At 40.5% G+C, this 21,569-nt stretch overlaps 1 protein-coding gene across 1 annotated transcript in view; it reads left to right on the top strand.

Moving 5' to 3' along the window:
- Nucleotides 1–21,569, top strand: part of LOC114249656 (uncharacterized) — a 48,371-nt gene that overhangs the window by 24,576 nt on the left and 2,226 nt on the right. The window contains exons 2-3 of the mRNA XM_028183295.2: nt 17,182–19,019; nt 19,269–19,754. Coding sequence (XP_028039096.2) covers nt 17,182–19,019; nt 19,269–19,754 — 2,324 coding nt within the window. The remainder of the gene's footprint in view (nt 1–17,181; nt 19,020–19,268; nt 19,755–21,569) is intronic.

Genomic DNA, 21,569 nt, shown 5'->3' with positions numbered 1-21,569 from the left:
CAAACCATGCAGCTAGTAGGTATGACTTGAACACTTTTAAGACTTGCTTATCAATGAGGTGTACCTATAACAATTCTGAACATTTTCTCAGAGATATTTTACTTAGGTCTTAGAAAAACAGAAACTATTTATCAGATGAACGGGTGACATCTATATAAAGATTAAAGGAAGTACCATTTCACAGGTTACATTTTTTTGAGGCAACGGCTCTGCTTTATTTCACCTATGATGCCAGAATCTTGAAAAGCGATAGCATTTTTAATTAATTATAACAAAAAATAGATAACTACAGTGAATATTTTCGTCGTGGCCTAAAGGATAAGACGTCCGATGCATTCGTGTTGAAGCGATGCACCGGTGTTCGAATCCGAGGCGAGTACCAATTTTTCTAATAAAATACGTACTCAACAAATGTTCACGATTGACTTCCACGGTGAAGGAATAATATCGTGTAATAAAAATCAACCCGCAAAATTATAATTTGCGTAATTACTGGTGGTAGGACCTCTTTTGAGTCCGCGCGGGTAGATACCACCACCCTGCCTATGCTGATAGCCTTATGAGGCTATTTCAACTTCTCCTTGACGTGTAGGTGAGCTCACGGGGTTCAAACCGGAGTGTTGCTAACACTGGCCCTAGCAAGAGCAGTACTTCGCTAAATCTACCACCGGATCGGAAACGCAACCCACTGAGAAGATCCGGGGTGAACCTCAGTGGGCTATGTCTATGGGTTAATTTACTCGTCGAGCACTTCGTCGCAAGCGACGGGTTCGGCGAGAACGGTGACTGGGGCTTGTGGTACCTAAAAGCACCGTTAATGGATCGGGAGTGTCCATAATGACGTGCTTAGAGCGACGTCGACTGTTCACCATGCGGTCCACAGGATCGGGTATGTAAGTTCCGGCGGCCACGACAAGTGGGTTTTCGTGTCGTGTTGCCTTCTCAAAGTGGCGCAATGATGTCGACGGTAAATACTTACTGACAGAGTCAAGCTCCAGGTCACCATGGAGATCCACGTGAGCGAACACTACGCTTGCATAGGTCATGACGGGGCGTATGCAAGTTTTTTAGAGTATCACCTTATTACGAAGGGACAATTTACTTCGCTTAGTCTCTTAACTATAAGCTACCAACGATTAGTTAGGGAAATAAAAACACCATCTCATAAAACTGAAATACAAGAAAAATATTAACCTTAGTAGTTACCTACTGGTGGTAGGTACTAAGAGGTATTGTGAGCCCACACGGATAGGGACCTTAATCGTGCCTGTCAATTGATCTGGTTTGGAACACAAATCAAATACAACTGAGTCTTCGGCCTTACGGCTGTGGAGTTCGGTAACCCTCAACTGCGGATGAGCTGAGAGCTGGGCCGCTGTGCAGATAAAAAAGATGTTCAAGAAAGAAACTCCGAAAACTGCCTATTCTAATTCCACGCGAATCTGGCGACCGAGCGATATCTACTAAAATACAATCATTAAATTGTACAATAACTTTTGCAATATACTTAAAAATTACTTCAGAGTGAGGAAGTGTGCTCAAGGACACAGTACACTCCGCAGTAGGTCACGCCTGTCCCGCGGAAAACAAAACGGTTTTCGATTTAAATGTAAATCGTTTGTTTAGTGGCGCGAAATCGTGCTCAAACACAAACCAACCGATAGAAGTACGTAGTCGATTAGCGTTACGTCAACGGAGATTTATGTTTAATTGAAATCTTCGAGTTTATTGTGCCACCATGATTTATAAGGACGTCGGGCGGGATAGCTGCACTTGCGATCGCTCAGGGCGACGCGACGCGACGCTACGACACCCAACACCGTACACCGTACGTAGCGTCTCGCTGGTGTTGCCAGCTCAATAATTGTTGACTTTGACTTTCCATGTTTTGCGTTAGCGCTAAGTTTGTATGTTGAACTTGTGGGATGCCTGATTTTAAACGATTTTGCATTATCAATACATTTCCGATCTTATTGATAATCGTGGTTCAACCTAGAAATGGTATAAATGAAGGAGAATGTTTACAAAGTTTTTCTACATGATACCTAGGCGCGGGGCCAGAAAACATAGCTTTTCTTAACGTTAGCACATTCACGCCATTTACATCAAGCATACTAAGGTTATCCGCGCCATGGTAATCAACTGCAAACTCAGTGTGGGCCAGGAGCCTTTATATTGGGGTTACTTGACATTAAGGCATTGAGGAATTCCTTTTTAGATACTTCTATGGAATGCGTCTTAAACTTCGCAGCTGTTTCTCAACGCCGTGACGTTATTAAGCCTCTCATATCAAATTCCAACAGTCAATGAGTTCTTGAGAAAATTGCATTAATTTCTCTCTCGACTCGCCAGACAACGTTGGCATTTGACAAATATCTAACCTGTAGGTAGGCATACAGACACATAAAATACAATAAAAGAGATTCTCTTTACAAGGCCCTGTATGAATAATATTATTATGAATCTTGAAATATTCATTCCGAGAAAAAATAAAAGGAACATCTCAATAAAAATTACATCTGATCCTCTCCGCACACGGTTGGAAACGTATGAGCCACTCAACGGGCCGGCTCACCGCACGAAGGAACGCATCCATTTCCACAAATCCGTGTCAAGTATCGAACGCATCTTTAAAAATAACGTAAAAAAGGCCAACATACTGACACGGAGCTTTAATAAATAATGTTTTTTCACATATTATTTATTGGACGGCACGCGAGCCAGCCTCCGACGGCTCCGTAACGATGACGAATACAAGATACGTTTGTAAAAAACCCTTTTTGAGTCTTGACGTGTGATATATTCGTGCGCACGCGAGGTATAAAGCACTCGGCGGGGTGCGCCCGCGCCGGCCGCCGATTGGTCGGGGCAATGAGTGCGCGCGCGGACCGGGGCCCGCGACGTGAACTAATGATTGCTGTACCGTAAACCAATGACGGATAGGCACCTCTGATCCTATTGTGTATGAGATATATACGAGATGTACTGAGATATTGCATCGCTTTGCTATCCCTCTGCGAGGATTGCTAGCTCCGGGGTTATTCATTGTTGACAATTTATATCCTCGTGACATGAACATTGAACAATGTACCGTGAAATTTAATAACTAATTTTCTTCTTCTCTGTTGACGTCTTCATCGCGAAATCCTCTAATTGTAATAGAACATGTCCAACAAGTTAAAACAAATGCATTAACAGCGTGAATGCTACAAACCAAATAATTTTGTTGTTGACCGTCCATTCCAAACCGAGACAGCACCAATTTCCTGACGATGAATCGAAGAGATAAATCATTCAAATTGTGGATCGAAGTTCTGTTAATGAAATGAACTTACACTTTCTTTTAAATTCTATAGATGAACGGCCTTCACACCTTCAAAAGATTCACGTACACGCCTCATCGTCTTGAAACAACGAGATACCGTCTCTGTTTTGTTAAACGATTTTGATAAGTTAATTTGAACTATAAAATTCAAATGAAACCCCCTAAAGATGTGCCAAAGACAAAGGCACGGCAATGTGACGCGTTAACGAATGGATGAGTCGGATCATCCGATCCCGCGGGACGCATACATTGTCCGGCGGATGGCGGATGTGTGACCAACTTATCAAGATTGATACTCCAGCATATTAATTGATTAATTTAATCTCATGTGTATTTTAAACTCGAGCGGGCTCTTCAAAAATGATTATATAAATTTAGAAACAACTTTTTAAATATGTTGTGAGTTTTTGTTTTTGCAACGGTACCAGTTCGGCGAAACAGCTGTATTGATCTAAGTCCCAATTAGTTTTTGATTTTGGTACCCCTCGCTTAATGACATTTCTTGGCGATTATGATATACTGTACGCCTGAACGAAGAACTATATAAAATTACAAGATGGGCAGCTTGGCCTTAGAAGCGGCTTAGCAACTGATAGCGATGTTCTGGTGCTCAACCAGACAGTTGAGTGACGAGTGTGGATAGGAAGACCTGTGTGTGCAGCTTTTCTCGATATCTCCAAAGCTTTTGACCTCGTTCGTTTGCTACGAGCAAGTGTGGTCAAAGTGGATTAATCAACACGTCCCTGGGGAGATAGTAAACGTTCTAAGGTTTTGGTGTAGGTCTCAAAAAACTGTGTGATGTGGGCGAACATGTATTGGGATTCTTACCAGCTGGAGTGTGAGGTTAGGCAGCGGGACTTAGCATCTCCCTCTTGTTTAATCTTTACATGGATCAGATGGTTGATGAACTCAGCAAGGGTAAGATCGAGTCTTCAATAGATAGTTCCTCGATTAATAATTTGAGCTTTGCTATATGGTCTAGCTCAGGGGTGGGCAAATATTTTTAGAGTCAGGCCACATTGCAGATGAAAATTTGACCTCGGATCAAACAGTTTTTTTTCTAATTTTAGGTTGTGCGACTATTATACATACTGTAATTATTCAATTATCATAATTATATTTTCGAATAGGAGGCGCTGAAAAGAGCGGTTGTCCGTGAGAAAATTTTGGCTCCCACCGGCCCTAATAATGTGTATCAGTATTGCTATTTTATTCAAAAAGATTTTATGCACCAATTTATGTTAGACAAAAACTGATATTTGTGTTTTTAATAATAATATATACATAGGCGGCACTGAAAATTTCGGGAATTAACGAAGTGACACAACATTACTATTTAAAAATGTATTTATTGCATTTCGAAGTCTTATCTGCGAAATTTGACACATTTTTCCATACGATGGAACCAATCATTGAAGTAACCATTCCATTCGGAAGTTGGGGTCTCCAAAATGGCCGTTTTGTAGGCGTCCACAGCTTCTTCAGGTGATGAAAATCTCTGTCCACGCAATTTATTCTTTATTTTAGGGAAAGTATAGAAATCATTAGGGCTTAGGTCGGGGCTGTACGGCGGATGGTCTAATAATTCTATGTTTTCTTGCTCTAAAAACTCTTTTGTTCTGTGCGCGGTGTGAGATCTCGCATTGTCGTGATGGAGGATGATGCGGCGGTTGCAGTTCTCTTTACGGAGTTCAGAAACGACCTGTGGCAAACAAATTCTAGCATACCATTCTGCATTAACCGTTCTTTGTCCCTCAAGAGGAATAGTCGTAACATGGCTGGTTTTGGAGACAAACGTGGCCACCATTTTTTTTGCAACACTCCGTGAACGAACAATTTTTGTTGGCTTTAACTCATTTTCGAACACCCAAACTCGTGACTGGTTTTTTGTTTCGGGTTCGTACGGGTATATCCAGGATTCGTCAACTGATACAATGTTGTATACAGCATTTGAGGATCCTGCGTGGAATCTTTCGAGAGTTCTGACGCACCAAGTAACGCGAGCCGCTTTTTGTTCTCACAGAGCGAATGCGGTATCCATCGGGAAAACAACTTTTTTACACCTAATTGTTCATGCAAGATTATTTGTATTTGACTCATGTCAATGTCTAAAGTTGCCTGAATTTCGCGGTATGTCACATGTCGATCTTCCTCAATCAGCTTACGCACAGCATCAACGTTTTCTTGGGTGACTGCAGTTTTTGGACGACCTTGACGGGGATCATCACTGAGCTTGACACGTCCACGTTGAAACTCAGCAAACCAGCGATAAATTGTGGTTTTGGATGGGGCTTCATCACCAAATGCAGAAATCATCCGGTCAACACACTGTTTTTGTGTTAAACCACTTCGAAAGTCATCATAAATCATCGCTCTTGAATTTTCTCGAGTCAATTCCATTTTCTCAACGACTAAACAAGTTTGACAAAACCTCGTGACAAGACCGAGACTCTTTTTTTAAATAAATAAATGGTATTCGATTTTTAAAACCAAGGTGTTTTCAATTAAAAATATTTTAATATGACAGGAACAGTGGAAATATTCCATTCCCGATACTTTTAGTGCAGCCCTCGTACAATGCCTCACGCCATTTGCCCAGGCCTGGTCTAGCTGAATCTCTCGACCAGTACTACTAAGGTTCCTAGGGATGTGCAAATAAGCCAGACTCAAATGTAATGTGAAAAAGAGTGAGCTGCCGGTTTTTAAAACCAGAGGTATATTGTTGCATAACGTTATTCCTGTGACATCAAACGGGACCCCGTTAGTAAGGGTTGCTGAGATTAAATACTTCGGACTCATGGTCATGGAGGACTTATTCGACAATAGAGACTTTGAGAGGGACCGTGTAGTGTTGGCTGTCCTCTGCAAAATGTGCTGGCCCGCAGGTGTGCACGTTGTAAGAAACAAGTTGGGGTGACGCTTTTGAAGGCATACTCTAAAGCTTTTACACGTGCCGTCTGTGGGTTAGGTATGGGCGGCGGCCCTGCAAGATCTACGTTTACGATGATAGGGTGGATGATGATGCTATAGTGAATTACATACATATGTTTGCGAAGGTTCATGCTGACGACATTTACGGCATCACGATGAAAACGAACAGTTTTTCCTACCTAGTCAAGTGACCTCGAGGAATCATCACAAAACACGTAGGTGAGCTCACGGGGCTCTAACCTAATGACATTGCTAACACTAGCCCTAACAAGAGCATTGCTTCTCAAAATCAACCACCGGGTCGGAAACGCGACCCACTGAGAACATCTGGCGAGAACCCTTCTTCGCTAGCAACGGGTTCGACTAGAACGGTGACCGGTGCTTGAGGTACCTTAAAGCAGCGTTAGTGGATCGGGAGGATCCTAGATAACGTGTTTAGGGCGATGTCGACTGTTTAACATTCGGTCCACAGGATCGAGTATCTAGTTACCGGCGGCCATGACAAGAGTTTTCGTGTCGTTTCGCTTTCTCGAAATGGCGCACTGATGCCGACTGAAGATACTTGATAGAAGATACTGAAAAAAAGAGATTAAAGGCTTTAAATGTTGTTTTCTTAGTATATTACAGAAAACGCAATTAAGTATTTTATTGTTCAATCCATCTAGAACATTCCTTATCATTATAAAACAAAATATATTGTTTCTTATCTGAGGAACCGACTATGACTCTGATAACTATTTATCTAGTATTCGATTCTTTATAGTAATATCAGCTACTACATGTCCGTCTTTCCTGCATTCTCATCTCGAGTAACAGCAGTGGACGTGTCGTGAGATCGCGCGAGTTGGTGCTCTCATTTAACACCTACTTATTTCTGCTGCGAATTGATGGCTTGAAGCTTGATTGTCCAGTGCTCCGGTAGGATGGTTATGGTGGTCGTAACTCGAAGGAGTTAGACTACCACTACCTGTAGATATTTAGTTGCAATGGTATTTAGAGACCAGTAACCACTCAAACTGAGTGGGGCAGGATTTCTTATAGCTATTTATATTCATAAGAAAACAAAATTTAACACAGATTCATTCGCAAAGCGGCTGCCCTTGAGTTGTTAGGTCTCCTCCGGAGGCGCTTGGGCAGCTGTTAGCAAATCCCAATCCTCCTGGCTGAGCCTTTGCTCGCCCACCTGTCCTGCTGAAACTGGAAAGACTTCCGGGCAACCAGTAATGCTTCAATAGAAATAAAAAATCATAAAGGATGTTTTAAGCCAAATTTTATGCGTAGGCCCCTGAAGTGAAGGTACATGGTTTAGCAGGAACCTAAAAAAAATCTGTGCCTTTCCATTCCTCGCTATCAAATTGGTTACAAGAAGCGAATAATGTAACTGTATATCGAACACAAGTCTTACGTTTATTAAATCTCGCATAATAACCAACTAGTCAGGGTGGGAATCAATTATATTTCTCATTAGATGAAGGCGTGCTCCCAGGATTTATGGACATCGGGCAATCAGGGGGTGGGCAATGCAACAACATGCAAGTTAAGAAATAGTCTATCAATTTTTTTGTTGTGCATATGGTCAAAGCAGACTTTGAATATTTAGCTTTAAATATCGAAGACCACATAAATGCAGTACATTTTTTCTATTCCTTTGCAAAATTATAGACAGTATTGTTAAAGCTTATGAATAGTATTCCTCCGAGATTCGCTAAGAATTACAGTTGCAAAGGTTATCTATTCATCGCACCACTCGCCTTTGGAACAGAGATCTGCCTTTTTAACTGGTGGTAGGACCTCTTATGAGTCCTCGCGGGTAGGTACCACCGTCCTGCTTATTTCTGCTGTGAAGCAGTAATGCGTTTCGGTTTGGAGGGTGGGACAGCCGTTGTAACTATACTGAGATCTTAGAACTTATATCTCAAGGTGGGTGGCGCATTTACGTTGGAGATGTCCATGGGCTCCAGTAACCACTTAACACCAGGTGAGCTGTGAGCTCGTCCACACATCTAAGCAATAAAAAAAAGATAGCCTGTGTTTGTAAACAAAAAATAATAGTACATAAGTAGTACACGACAAACAAATAGAAACAAATAAGAATGAGTGAGTATAGTCCCAACTCCTCTCAATGACACAATTTTTGTAAAACCACATACATATCACCAAAAAGTAATTAATTCATAAAGTTGGTTAAGAGCTTGTCTCGACGGGGTCATTGGTCACATTTGGTGATGCTGTATATGCATATAGCGATCTGTCCACAAATAAACATAAGTCACTTTGTATCAAAACATGTTATTAGTGCGACAGAACAATGTGTTTCGCAAATTTCGTTGGGGGATTGATGATCAGTTCTTGAATTTCTTGTTTTTATACAATAAATATCGATTTTTTTTATTGCTTAGATGTGTGGACGAGCTCACAGCCCACCTGGTGTTAAGTGGTTACTGGAGCCCATAGACATCTACAACGTAAATGCGCCACACACCTTGAGATACAGTTCTAAGTTCTCAGTATAGTCACAACGGCTGCCCCACCCTTCAAACCGAAACGCATTACTGCTTCACGGCAGAAATAGGCGGGGCGGTGGTACCTACCCGTGCGGACTCACAAGAGGTCCTACCACCAGTAATTACGCAAATTATAATTTTGCGGGTTTGATTTTTATTGCACGATGTTATTCCTTCACCGTGGAAGTGAATCGTGAACATTTGTTGAGTACCTACGTATTTAGAAAAATTGGTACCCGCTATCGGGATTCGAACACCGGTGCATCGCTCGATACGAATGCATCGGACGTCTTATCCTTTAGGCCACGACGACTTCAATAGATCACTGAATATCTGATTTCTTATTAATGGCATTCATTTCAAAAATACGAAAGCAGTTAGTTTGATCAGGTTCAAAATCACCAGTCCTGGTGAATTTGGATAAGCCCTGCATTGTACCGGCAATCCCTCGATCCTAAAAAAGTTACACAATTGTGCAAAGTTCGATAGATTATTATATTGCAAAAAGAATAGATATCACTTAATGTTATAACGATATTCTTCATTCGTGTTTGTAATAAAATTTCATTTAATTTTTAATCAACGATAAATTTGATTCAATAAAAACGCAACATAATCATATTTCATCGTATATCTGTTGCTTTGGTAGGAAACCAAAATGTCGCTGTATGTTATAGTTAGGATTAAACAATATTTATTAGGAAATCCATTTTTGAAATGGAAACGAATTGAAGGCTTTAGAAAAAAAAACAGCAGCTTTTGTCTTCACCAATAGTAAGTAAGATTCCGCGCTATGAAAATTTTAAATTTAAATAAATTACGCGACTAAACCACGAAATAATTTTAATTATATCAAGAATATAACCATATCTTAATGCAAACACTCAATCGTGCGTGTGCCTTAATATCTATTTCTAGATTACTGTGATCTGGTCTACCTGACTAGTGTTACTAGACCCCGTGAGATATGTTAGTGCAAAAACATTGCTTTGTATGTGAATATGTCTGGTCAGTTATATTTGGCGAGCTTTCAATCGTGTCGAGGTGACAGCGAGGGGTGCGGGGTGCGGGGGACGCCGATCGATGCCGACGTCGTTATTCGGACGACAGCCTTTGACGACGTCGCGGGTGTATGCCGATTGTGACTTTAGGTGTTTGTAGCGTTTTATTTTTAATTTAAAAAAAAACATTCATAACTTTTATTAACGACGTGGTTGTTCTACTTGTTATTAACATAAACATTATATTTTTGAATAGCCAAATACATTGAAACAAAAGTAAATGTTGGCCTAGGATTCAAACATTACTACAACATATCAACTGGAGGAAGATACGGTACATAAAGTCACAAACAAATTATCTAGTCATTATTCTCTAATAATCGTTATTACCCGGCCTGACTCACAAGACGTCTTACCACTAGTAATTACGCAAAATAATATTTTGGTCGGTTTTATTTTTATTACACTATGTTATTCCTTCGCCGTTAAAGTCGTTTATGAACATTTGCAAGTACGTATTTTACTAGAAAAATTGGTACTTGCTTGCGGGATTTGAACACCAACACCATCGCATCACTCGATACGAACGGACCGGGCGTCTTATCCTTTAGGCTACAACGATTTCAGACTACTTATCTTTTTACTTATATTGATTAAAAATAAAATTTGAAGACGCCAATCATCTTATCATTAATACGAATCCTTCTGGTAAAGCAGACGTACAAAACATTTAAACTACAATCAGTTACAAAATTAACCTTGATTCATTTGATTTTTAATTTCATAAGCTTAGAGTGTTTTTTGAACATAATGCATTAACAGTACTTAGAGATAAATGTGATGTCTGATTTTCTCGAATAAATTTTAAATTCACAATAAATACAAGGAATAAATTGAAACAAACTTCGGGTGAGGTCCGGAGCTGAGCTGACGCTTGACTGACGGACGTCCGCACACAAGTACAGTTAGTTCCACACAAACACAATATCTGCACCTAATTATAGTGTTCGAAATGTGACTTAGTGTTACCTGTGAGACAAGTCAGTTTCTACGTCAAATCTATTTTAAAACTTAATCTGTTTGGACAGAATACGGACACGTATATTCATTTATTCTTTCATTAAAGACAACGACGAGTATTGACTTAAGTATATTACCATAAAAGTGATGGGTAAACTTTACCAAATATTTTTAAATTGTAGTTATATTTCATACAGGTAGATTAGCATACATAACGAGCGAGTATATGCCAGTCTAAATAGTTCCTTAACATTAGTACATAAGAGCAATGTTAGGATTATTTACTTATAATGCTATTCACTTTTAGAAAAACTTAAAGCAATGACCGTGTCTGAAAACTTCTTACGCGTTTGCACAATGTTAACTCACACAAGCGCATATCACACAGTACCGAATGTCTGCACTATATCGTCTGCATGTGTGTGTGGCGCTGAAGATTGACAAGTCAGTGCCACAGTCGCGTTAGTGTGAAGGGTGTTGTGTCAAGATAATAATGAGGTGAAGTTGTGAGAAGCTCGCTAGGTGTTAATATATTGGTAAATACGTGAACAGGGAAATGGTAATTGACAGTAATAAAATAATAGTTGTAATAATAATGTATCAAAGTATATGTATTTAGTAGCCCAACGCAAAATAATTTTCATTTACCGAACATTCTACATGAATAATAATATTAAATAGATATTGAAATATAAATAATAAATATTCAAAGATTTTTCACTACCTTATTTTTATTGCCCTTGTAGGCAGACGAGCATAGGGCCCACCTGATGGTGAGTGGTTACCGTCGCCCATGGACTTCAGCAATGCCAGGAGCAGAGCCGAGCCGCTGCCTACCGTTAAGTAGGTTCCTTCACAATCCTCGTTTGAAGAAGGAAATGTCATAGCGCTTGGGAAACATCGTAGAGGGGAGCTCATTCCAAAGCTGGTACGTAGCAAAAAAGATTTCTGGAAACGCACTGTGGACAACCGCAGTGGCTCCAGGTTTTTTTTTTAATTTTTTTATAGCTTAGATGTGTGGACGACCTCACAGCCCACCTGGTATTAAGTGGAGCCCATAGACATCTACAACGTAAATGCGCCACACACCTTGAGATATAAGGTAGTATAGATGATCTTTGCTCCGGTGGCGGGCGGTGCGATGATAAAAACGAGATGCCGGTATCATCTCGAACAATTCCTCACCTGTTTGCTAGTAATGTGGAAAGGCTAATGTAGCTTCTTGGGTTGATGGGCGAGCTCACAGGCTCAGCCTGAGAGAATTTGCTAACATCTAGACCTTTTCCCGGGCAGAAGGGTTCCCCCCGAAGCCCGTTCCGTGCCCTTAAGGGGGCACGACGACCCTGATGATGAACGCTAGCCCTCGAAAGAGCTTCATTGAAAATGTTTCTGAATCGGAATCGTGACCCACTGAAAAGATCCGGTGAGAAACTCAGAGGGCTATGTCTATGGGTTAGGTTGCATGTGGAACTCTTCATCGCATATGTCGAGTTGAACGAAAACGGTTACCGGTGCATGGTGCATGTTATATGCCTAAAAGTACCGAAAAAGCAAAGACTAAACAGTGCTTATATCCTCAGTTTATTATTTTTTGTTTAGTTGCTATTGACCATGTTTAGTTTTAGGATATAAATAAAGGAATTATATAAAATATATATAAATAAATAAAACAGGCATACAATATATGCACTGTAATAAAATTGGAAAGCAGGGATAAATGCAATACAAAAACAAAACAAAAAAAATGATAATGTAATGACCTAATGACTGCTTGGAGTTTGCAAACTTGTACACACTGGAAGGCATATTTTCTTGCACAGCCCAGTACAGATAATATTAGTGAGATGATGAGAGTAAAGGTCCAAGTCACCCCTGTCCTGGTGAAATTGGAAAGGCCTTTGGACCACCAGTGATCCTACCATCCTAAAAAAAATTAAACATTTTACCAGCTGGGATGGTAGTTTCTGTTTATTGGTTATGTTAATCGTGTTTTGATTGATGAACCATACATTGCTATTTCTCCAAGAATATTTGCCTTATTTTCGTCATAATTATTTAGAATAAATTTGCTGTCCAATAGCTGGTATTTCAACTCGCCATAACAATAAATATTAAATTAAGTGTCAAACAGATACTGTGACTATATGAGTCAATGAACCTAATTTTCTTTAATTATGGTAATCTTGACGCTTGATCATTTTGTTCGTGATACGGCAACATGCTCCCGACCTTGGGTATAATTTTAGAGGTGTTATAAAATGAACAAGAATGAACAATGAACAAGAATCATGATTGTATGATTCCATCATGCAAAATCTGAATGTAGGTAAAATACAATAGCTTTTTTCCGTACAAATCTGTTTTACAGGAGAATTTCGTCTACAAAATACCTATTTGATCAACACATGATCCGCGCTCACAAACGATTTACACGTGAAACCCGCAAAATTTATAAATAATGTGATTACTTTTTATAGGGCGGGTCCATATTGTCAACCCGCTCGTGTAGATACTGCCTTTCTGCCTATTTCTGTTGTGAAGCAGTCATGCATTCCGGTTTGAAGGGTGGGACATTGCATCAAGTCTGGTCATCATCATCATCATCATCATCATCTGGTCGGAATTTCGGTGATGGTGGTTATTAGATGGCAATTTTAAGTTTATCTTTTTTTTTTATTGCTATGGCACCTTCAGATGTGAGTTCTAAGGTCTCAAGTATAGTTACAACGGCTGCCCCACCCTTCAAACCGAAACGCATTACTGCTTCACGGCAGAAATAGGCGGGATGGTGGTACCTACTCGTGCGGACTCACAAGAGGTCCTACCACCAGTAATTACGCAAATTATAATCAAATTATAAGAAAATTATATCTTCAATTATTTTGACAATTTAATCAGTTTACTAATTTGTACATTCGAAACAATAGAAAATATCGCATAGGAATTGTTTAAAATTTTTCACGAAGTGTACTGTCAATAATGACGTTAACGACTTGGCGGTGACAGCGCGGCCATTTGTCAGCTGTCATTTGTCAGCTGTTTGTCAACCACAATGGTGTCAGGCGGCGCGAGGACGATTGACGCGTGTCACTCTAGAGTTGTACCACGGGAATACGATTGCTTTTGTGTTTTGAAGGATACTGTAGCGAAATGGTAAAAACTGGAACCCTTGAAATTTCCTCGTGTTAATCGACAACAGCGGTGTTATTAAAGATTACCTGTTAACTATAGAAGATAGTACCTACTTAATAATAAAATAGTTCGCCCCGAGTCGTCAGTTGAAGCCAGTGCACTATTGACATCCATCAGTCTTCAAGGTCACTCTTCTAATTCAGAAAAACAAACAACTCTGCCAGTGCTTCAAATATCGAGCGGGCATTTAAATTATATAAAAAAAAAAAACTCAAATAAATTGCCTGTTTAGTTTTAAATTAAGGCCGTACGATCCTAAAACTACATGTAAAATTTATATTAAAATCTTTACATTATATACTAGAGTGTTTCTGCCTGATTTAGACTTACTATAGTCGTCAAACTCGGCAAAGAGTTCGACGTGCAACCGAACCTGAATATCAGCCCGCTGAGTTTCTCGCCGGATCTTCTCAGGATCGATTACGATCCAGTAGATTCATTCGCAAAGCAGCTACTCTTGAGTTGTTAGGTCTCCTTTGGAGGCTCTCGGGTGGCTGTTAGCGCAATCCCACCCCTCCTGACTGAGCCCTTGTTCGCCCACCTGTCCTGGTGAAACTGGAAAGGCCTTCGAGTCACCAGTAATCCCTCAATAATAATATCGAGTTTAGCACCCGTAGTAGTTAGCCACATTTAATGATTATTCGTTTCGCACCTCGGAGCATGTCCTTCGCCCTGCGCCAGTACAGCGACCTTCGAGCACGTCGTCAGCCAACCTCTACTGCAGCAATTAGGCCCCTTAGGAAAAATGATTTATTGTCTGTGTTCTGATTTCCTAAAACCTTTTCATGACATTATTAGTTTTGTTGTAAACATGGCACCAATCATACGCACTCACACTTTATGTTTTAAACGGTAGACTGTTAGACATGACGGTCATGACCCATTTGGCCTGTAGCAACAGAGCGTGTATGTTGCTACCCGCATTAAGCAATGAAGTTGAATTCCCAACTACGTCGCAATAATAGCTGTCCCACCCTTCATACGAAAACAGGAGACTGTCGCGAGCCTGAAATGGCAGGATGGCGGTAACTCAACTCCTGTGGCCTCGGAATATGCTCTAAGATTTTTATGTCGTCGTGGCCTAAAGGATAAGACGTCCGGTGCATTCGTATTTCGTATGTAGCAATACGCCGATGTTCGATTTCCGCTGGCAAGTACCAATTTTTCTAATGAAATACGTACTTAACAAATGTTCACGATTGACTTCCACGTTGAAGGAATAATATCGTGTAATAAAAATGAAACCCGCAAAATTATAACTTGTGTAATTACTGGTGGCAGGACCTCTTGTGAGTCCGCACGGGTAGATACCACCACCCTGCCTATTTCAGCCGTCAAGCAGTAATGCATTTCGGTTTGAAAGTTGGGGCAGCCGTTGTAACTATACTGAGATCTTAGAACTCATATCTCAAGGTGTGTGGCTGCATTTACGTAATAAATGTCTATGCGCCCCGTTACCACTTAACACCAGGTGAGCTACGAGCTCGTCTCCCCATCTAAGAAAAAAAAGACTAGTGATTACGCAAAATTACCGGTGGTACGACGTTTTGTAAACCCGCATGGTTATGTAGCGTCACCATACCTATTACTCCTGTGAAGCAGTAATGCGTTCCGGTTAGAAGGGTGGAACAGTTATCAACTGAGACTTGGCGCCTAATGTGTAATTCATGTAGTGATGTCTATGGTCTCCAGTAACCAGTTTACCCGTCTAAGCACTACATTTATATTTGTGAGAGTTCAGTGTATATTTATTACACGATATTATTATTCGTTCATAGATAAAATCGTTTGTTTATATATGTTTGTTTTTACATTAGCGCCTGTTTAGGGATTAAGCTCTCATTATTCAATTGGATTTTACCTCATTAGAACTACGGATTAAGTCACGTCGCTTCTAAAGTCCGTATACACTTATAAATGAAAACATATAAAAAAAAGAAATAATATTTTTGCCACAGCGTTGCAACAGTGAGTAACGACTGCACCAGCTACAGGAACAATGCAAATAATTCAACAACTCAATCGCTTTATGCAAAACAGGAGGAAACTTCAGCGGTTATAATTCGTTAAGATTCGTTCACAAATACACTAAAAATGCGGCATTAAAACGCTGCGGGCTTTGCTTACGTGCCGTGACTTGGGTTGGTGATGCGATGATAATTTTATTGTTGACTTTTTAATTTAAATGTTTGTTTATATTAACCTCTTAAAATAGAAAACATCAATGATTTGTATATGTAAATATGATTTTCAGCAGTTATGTAACATGAGAGCCCATGTTATTGCTGTTGAATTCAGAGAAGCCTATCCGACTCAGTTGCGGTCCTCGACTACCGTCCTCCACGGACCTCAGAAATACCAAGCTCCTGTCTAACAGTAGACGGAGTGTTTCTATTTACTCCCTCCCTATTAACGACCTGGCCCGGTTTCGCCACGGTTAATCAGGGTATTATCCTGAAAGTATTATATAATAAAATATAAAACAAAAATTAATTAAAAAAATCATAAACTTTAAATAAGAATATTTAGCGTTGAACTTTCAACCCTCAATTCACATACTTAAGAATGCGTTTTTGAAAAAACGCCGAAATGCCAGTCGGTACCAGAAATGGGTGGGTAATAGAAAATTTTGTAAACTTACTTTGAAAATGAGGAGCTTTCTTGCAACGTTTTTTTATCCCCCTTAGAGATGAAATTTCAAAATAATTCTTTCTTGATGGATTCTTACCATATTAAAGGCATTAACCACTCAATTTTTAAAGTTTCTAGCCCAAGTGGTTCAGGCTCTGCGTTGATGATTCAGTCAAGAAAAGTAATTGGACGGATATTCGTCCGGGACATTAAATATTAGGAACACAGCTGGGCATTTTTAGAGTCAAGTTTAAACCGGAAAGGGCATCAAAACGATGCACTTCAGTTGCACAATGTAAAGTTCCAATTTAGGCGGCACTATGCAATTGTAGTGCAACGTTTAAGGCCCCTTTGTAGACTAATCCTGACATTGTTGACGATCACCAAATATCCCATGAAATAGTCCACAATAAACGTGTATTTTTAGACGAGGTTCCGTGACGGAGTCTTCGGTTGATGTAGACGCCCCACGAGACCGCCGCATTGCTGTGCGATGCCCCGGTTTTAAATGATACGAATTTTAAGTAACTTGTAAATTTTAAGGATAAATTTCTCTAATTGTGTTCAAACATTCCAGATGTTATCTCTCCGCGATGATGATGATGACGACAAACATCTCTGCATCAAATGTAACGCCACGATCGTAGGCCTGGACAGCTACATTAAGCACAGAAAAGACAAGTGCGGCAAGGCCAAAGTCAACAAGAGACCTGATCTACCGCCAATCGACACTCTCGACCCAAGCTGCAGTTTGGGTGCTGACATCTTCTTCCAATCTCTAGAACTCCAAAGCAGTGTGAAAAAGACAAGTCTTACCCCACCCGTTTCTACAACGAAACCTTCTGATAGTAAGAATGCACCGTCCACATCCAGTCAAAGAGTAAGCCCACTGGATAGCCGAGGTGAACACTGGATTGGAGGCCACAGTTTGACCACAGATACCAGCGTAGACAATCATACTAAACTGATCAATGCCGTTGCAAGTATAAGCGGTTCCGTAAAGAAAGATGTTTCTTTTGATCTCTACGACGAAAGTGATGATTCGGAAGGCTCTGAGGACGATGACGATGATGAACACGTTAGCGGTCAAAAATGGAAACCGCCACCGAATTATACAGGAGGTAAATGGAGACCAACTTCACCCGACCAAGCTTGGAATCCAAACGATGGCGAGCAGACCGGTAAATGGAAATCTGATTTACCAGATCGCGATGAAGATGATGAAACTCCACCTCCAGGGCATACTAAAGGCAAATGGGTACCTGGAGCCAATGAGAAAACTCAGATTATGCAACCAATCATTCAGAGTAAGGGTTCCATACAGTACTGGTGTGGTCCTTGCAACAGACGACTTGGTTCCCGAGCGGTTTACGACAAACATTTAAAGTCCAGTTTACATATAAAGAAAGTTCTTCCCGAACGTGAATTGGAATATTCTGGTCATTTAAAACCAATCAAACCGAAGCGCACCATTCGTCCGTCTCGGTTTGTTAACGATGGTATATACACTCGCACTCAGAGGAAAAAAACAAAAGCCACGAAAGTAAGCGTCAAAATACAATTGAAGAAGCGTAAAAGGAAAACTACTTTCATCCGTTGTATCGGTTGTGACTCCAGGGTGAGACGACACTTGATGGGCAAGCACTTGATTTCCCACTACCACTTTAGAAAAACAACCGCCGTAGATAGCGAAGTTTATCAAAAGCTCATACTCGACAACATTGTGGCTATAGTACACCAATCACCCTTCCAATGCAATCCATGCAAGTTTTACACTAATTGGCTATCGAATTTTATGCAGCATTGGTTCACAGAAGAACATCAAGAGAAAACAAATTTAATTGAGGGTAGATTCTGGTGTTCTTTTTGTAAATTCGAATGCGAGACTTCTCAAGAGATGCTTGACCACTTATCGAGTCCAACTCATAGCGAAGCTGTGGCCGTCGTCAACAGATCCATGCCGATCATCATAAGGAAGAAGACAATCTTCAAATGTGAGACTTGTTCAATGGAGTTTAAATATAATATTGAGATGAAAAAGCACAGCATCAAAACAAGTCATCCATTGGCTTATACAGGAACAGATGACTACCAAGAATTCCATCGTTGTCAGCATTGCAAAGTGAAGTTCAAATCTTCATTAACGTTGGCTGCCCATTTGAAAAGAAAGCACAAACAGAAAGCTTACTTGTGTCTCGTTTGTATGAAAACGTTTAAAACTTCTTTGGAAGCCAAGATACATCGGCAGACTTCTGAACACAGGATCAAAAGCAGAGAAAACCGCATCAGGCTAAAAGGAGGATCCACAAAGGACTTGAACAAGAAATGCCCTTACTGTACTGAGAAAGTCGTTTTGAGAAACATCTTGATGTTAAAGGAACATATTCGGATAGTACATCCCGATATAAGAAAAAAGTAAGGCTTTATTGGTGTACTCTGGTAAACGAGCTCTTTGAGTACCGTGTGACACGCCACCACCACGTCGAGGTGTAAGTGTCGTGTGCGTGTGCATATATGAAACAGCATTTATATGCACACAACCTTAAACCACCCGATGCGGTGACTCTTTGATAAAGACGAGCAGTAATTCCGAACTACCATCACTAATGCTAATTAAAAGATGATTTCGTAAAAAAGTCCTAAAAACTTTTCATGAATTTTCAGATGCCCCAAATGCGGAATGACCTTCATATTCTCCCAAGAAGTGACCAGGCATATCAGATCCGAAGCTTGTAAATTCCAGCCTTCCACTTCCAACGCGTCCATATTTTGGAACTGCAGCAAATGTCTCTTTACGACAGACTCGCAAGCAGAATGCTTCTTTCACGAAGTTCTACACACCGAGCCGGTTAAAGAAACAAAAATAATTAAAGGAGTTGAAAAGATCTTCCAAAAATATACGTGCCCGCTTTGCCCTAAGAGCTTTAAGAAGGCGTCCCTGCGTCAGCACTTGCGGCAGCATACCTTTGAAAGACCATTTGTTTGCGGCACGTGCGGAGCGAACTTCACCAGGCAGACGACTTTGGTAAACCATCAAAAAAACGAGCACGGTACCACCGGCAAGATGCCCAGAGTGCCGATAGTTGAAAGAATCGAGGATCCGGATATTGATTGGGAATGCGAGAAATGTGGAGAAAATTTTAATAGTAGGTGAGTGAGTCTCGTTGTTTGATTCTTCCAGGCTTGAAGTATTTCAAACAAGTCGGCTGCTCGTCGATGTTTTGAAACGGAATAGGTATGCTAATTTAAGATTGACCACTATTCTGCAACACAGCAGTAAAGCGGCAGATGTATCGTCCAAACCATTCAACAAACCTCCCCTCCCACCAAACATCCAAACCTCAACACATGAATACACAGAAATAAACCGCGAATCACACTGTCGGCTCCAACAACGACTAAACAGAAGTCCGCGTCGCGGCGGATGCGCTCCTTGTCAACTGTCACTACAATTCCTTCGCGCCGTCGTGACGCGATCATAACTTGACATGTACCACTTTGATAATGCGCCGGGAGCCCGTCATCTCGCCCGTCATCCCGCCCGTCATCTCGCCCGCCGTGTTGCCAACGCTGACATTTTTATGCCCTGCAGTAATAAATTCTTGCCCGGATGCACGCGATATTTTCAGCCGTTCGAAATATACGAGATAGGTACAGTTTATTGTACGCACGTGTTTGTTATTCGAGCTCTGATGTTGCGGACGGCTCATCGGTGTAATCGTGCGCTCAATTACTTTGGCCCGCACTTGTTTATTTGTGTCTATCTTATTTTATGATTAACTGATATAAACATGTAAAGAATGAAGTTGTTATATTGCACTCTATATTTATTCATCATTATTTAGTGTTTCGAATTTTAACAATGAATTCAATCAATCAATTAGACCTCTTCTAAAGTAATTTACTTAATGGCTAACAACGAAGTCAAACAACTTTAATTAAAAAATAACATAAAAAATCGTTGACACTATTTAACTTCAGAAGCGTTATACGTAAGTAAGTCTATGTTTGTAGTTAGGAAATTTCATCCTAAAGTCATTTGAAGGCTAAGTTCAATTCAAAGTAACCACCGCTCGTATGAATCAAGTCAACGCGTCCATTACAAAAGTTTAATCGTTCGCGAGCTGCAGTCCGCGCACACTGCATGCAGCGCCGCTGATGAGCCCAACTTGTGCAATATCTCCGCGTTATTGCCACTTGCATTAATGCAATTCTAAGTCAACCGGCGCGGGGCTGCCAGTTTGAGGGCTAGGAAATCTGCTAAGTCCTCCTAAAGGATGTTATTTGAATTTAGAACAGTTGGTTAAAAATGACACTTGTTTTGTCGCAAATAGATAATTGAGAAATCATTTATTATAGAAAATATAACGTACCTGTAATAACATTGTTAGATTTCTTTAGTTTTCAAAGACTAAATTAAATAAGCCCGTATTTATCATATTATGAATATTACGAAATAACAAGTTTTCCATAAAGTACTATTTTCTCACGCATTCCAAATACATGGACACTTCCGCTTCATGTCGTGACTCTTGTGCTATCTCTGGCTTCCGGTTATCACTTATTACCAATAAATTTAATGCGAGTTTTTAACTTCTCAATCGGGTAAAAGTTAACTCAAATTTGTATGGAGTTGGAATAGCTCCCCTACGTTTGCCGCCAGGGGCACATTGGTGGGACCGGCATTCGTCTGCTCATCTGCAACAAAATTTAAACATACGCAATTATAAAAAGAAACTTGGTTTTCAGTACCAAACATAGAAATGAAAATTCTGAACGTCATTACGGATCCTCCCGGTCCATTAACCGTGCTTTTAGTCACCACAGGCACCGGTCATCGTTCTCGTCGAACCCGTCGCTTGCGACGATGGGCTCGACGAGTGAATTAACCCACAGATACAGCCCACTGAGTTTCTCGCCGGGTCTTCTCAGTGGGTCGCGTTTCCGATCCGGTGGTAGATTCTG

This window comes from Bombyx mandarina, chromosome 10 (assembly GCF_030267445.1).
Source record: "Bombyx mandarina strain Sakado chromosome 10, ASM3026744v2".
NCBI lineage: Eukaryota > Metazoa > Arthropoda > Insecta > Lepidoptera > Bombycidae > Bombyx > Bombyx mandarina.
This window is presented reverse-complemented; position numbering and strand designations above follow the sequence as displayed.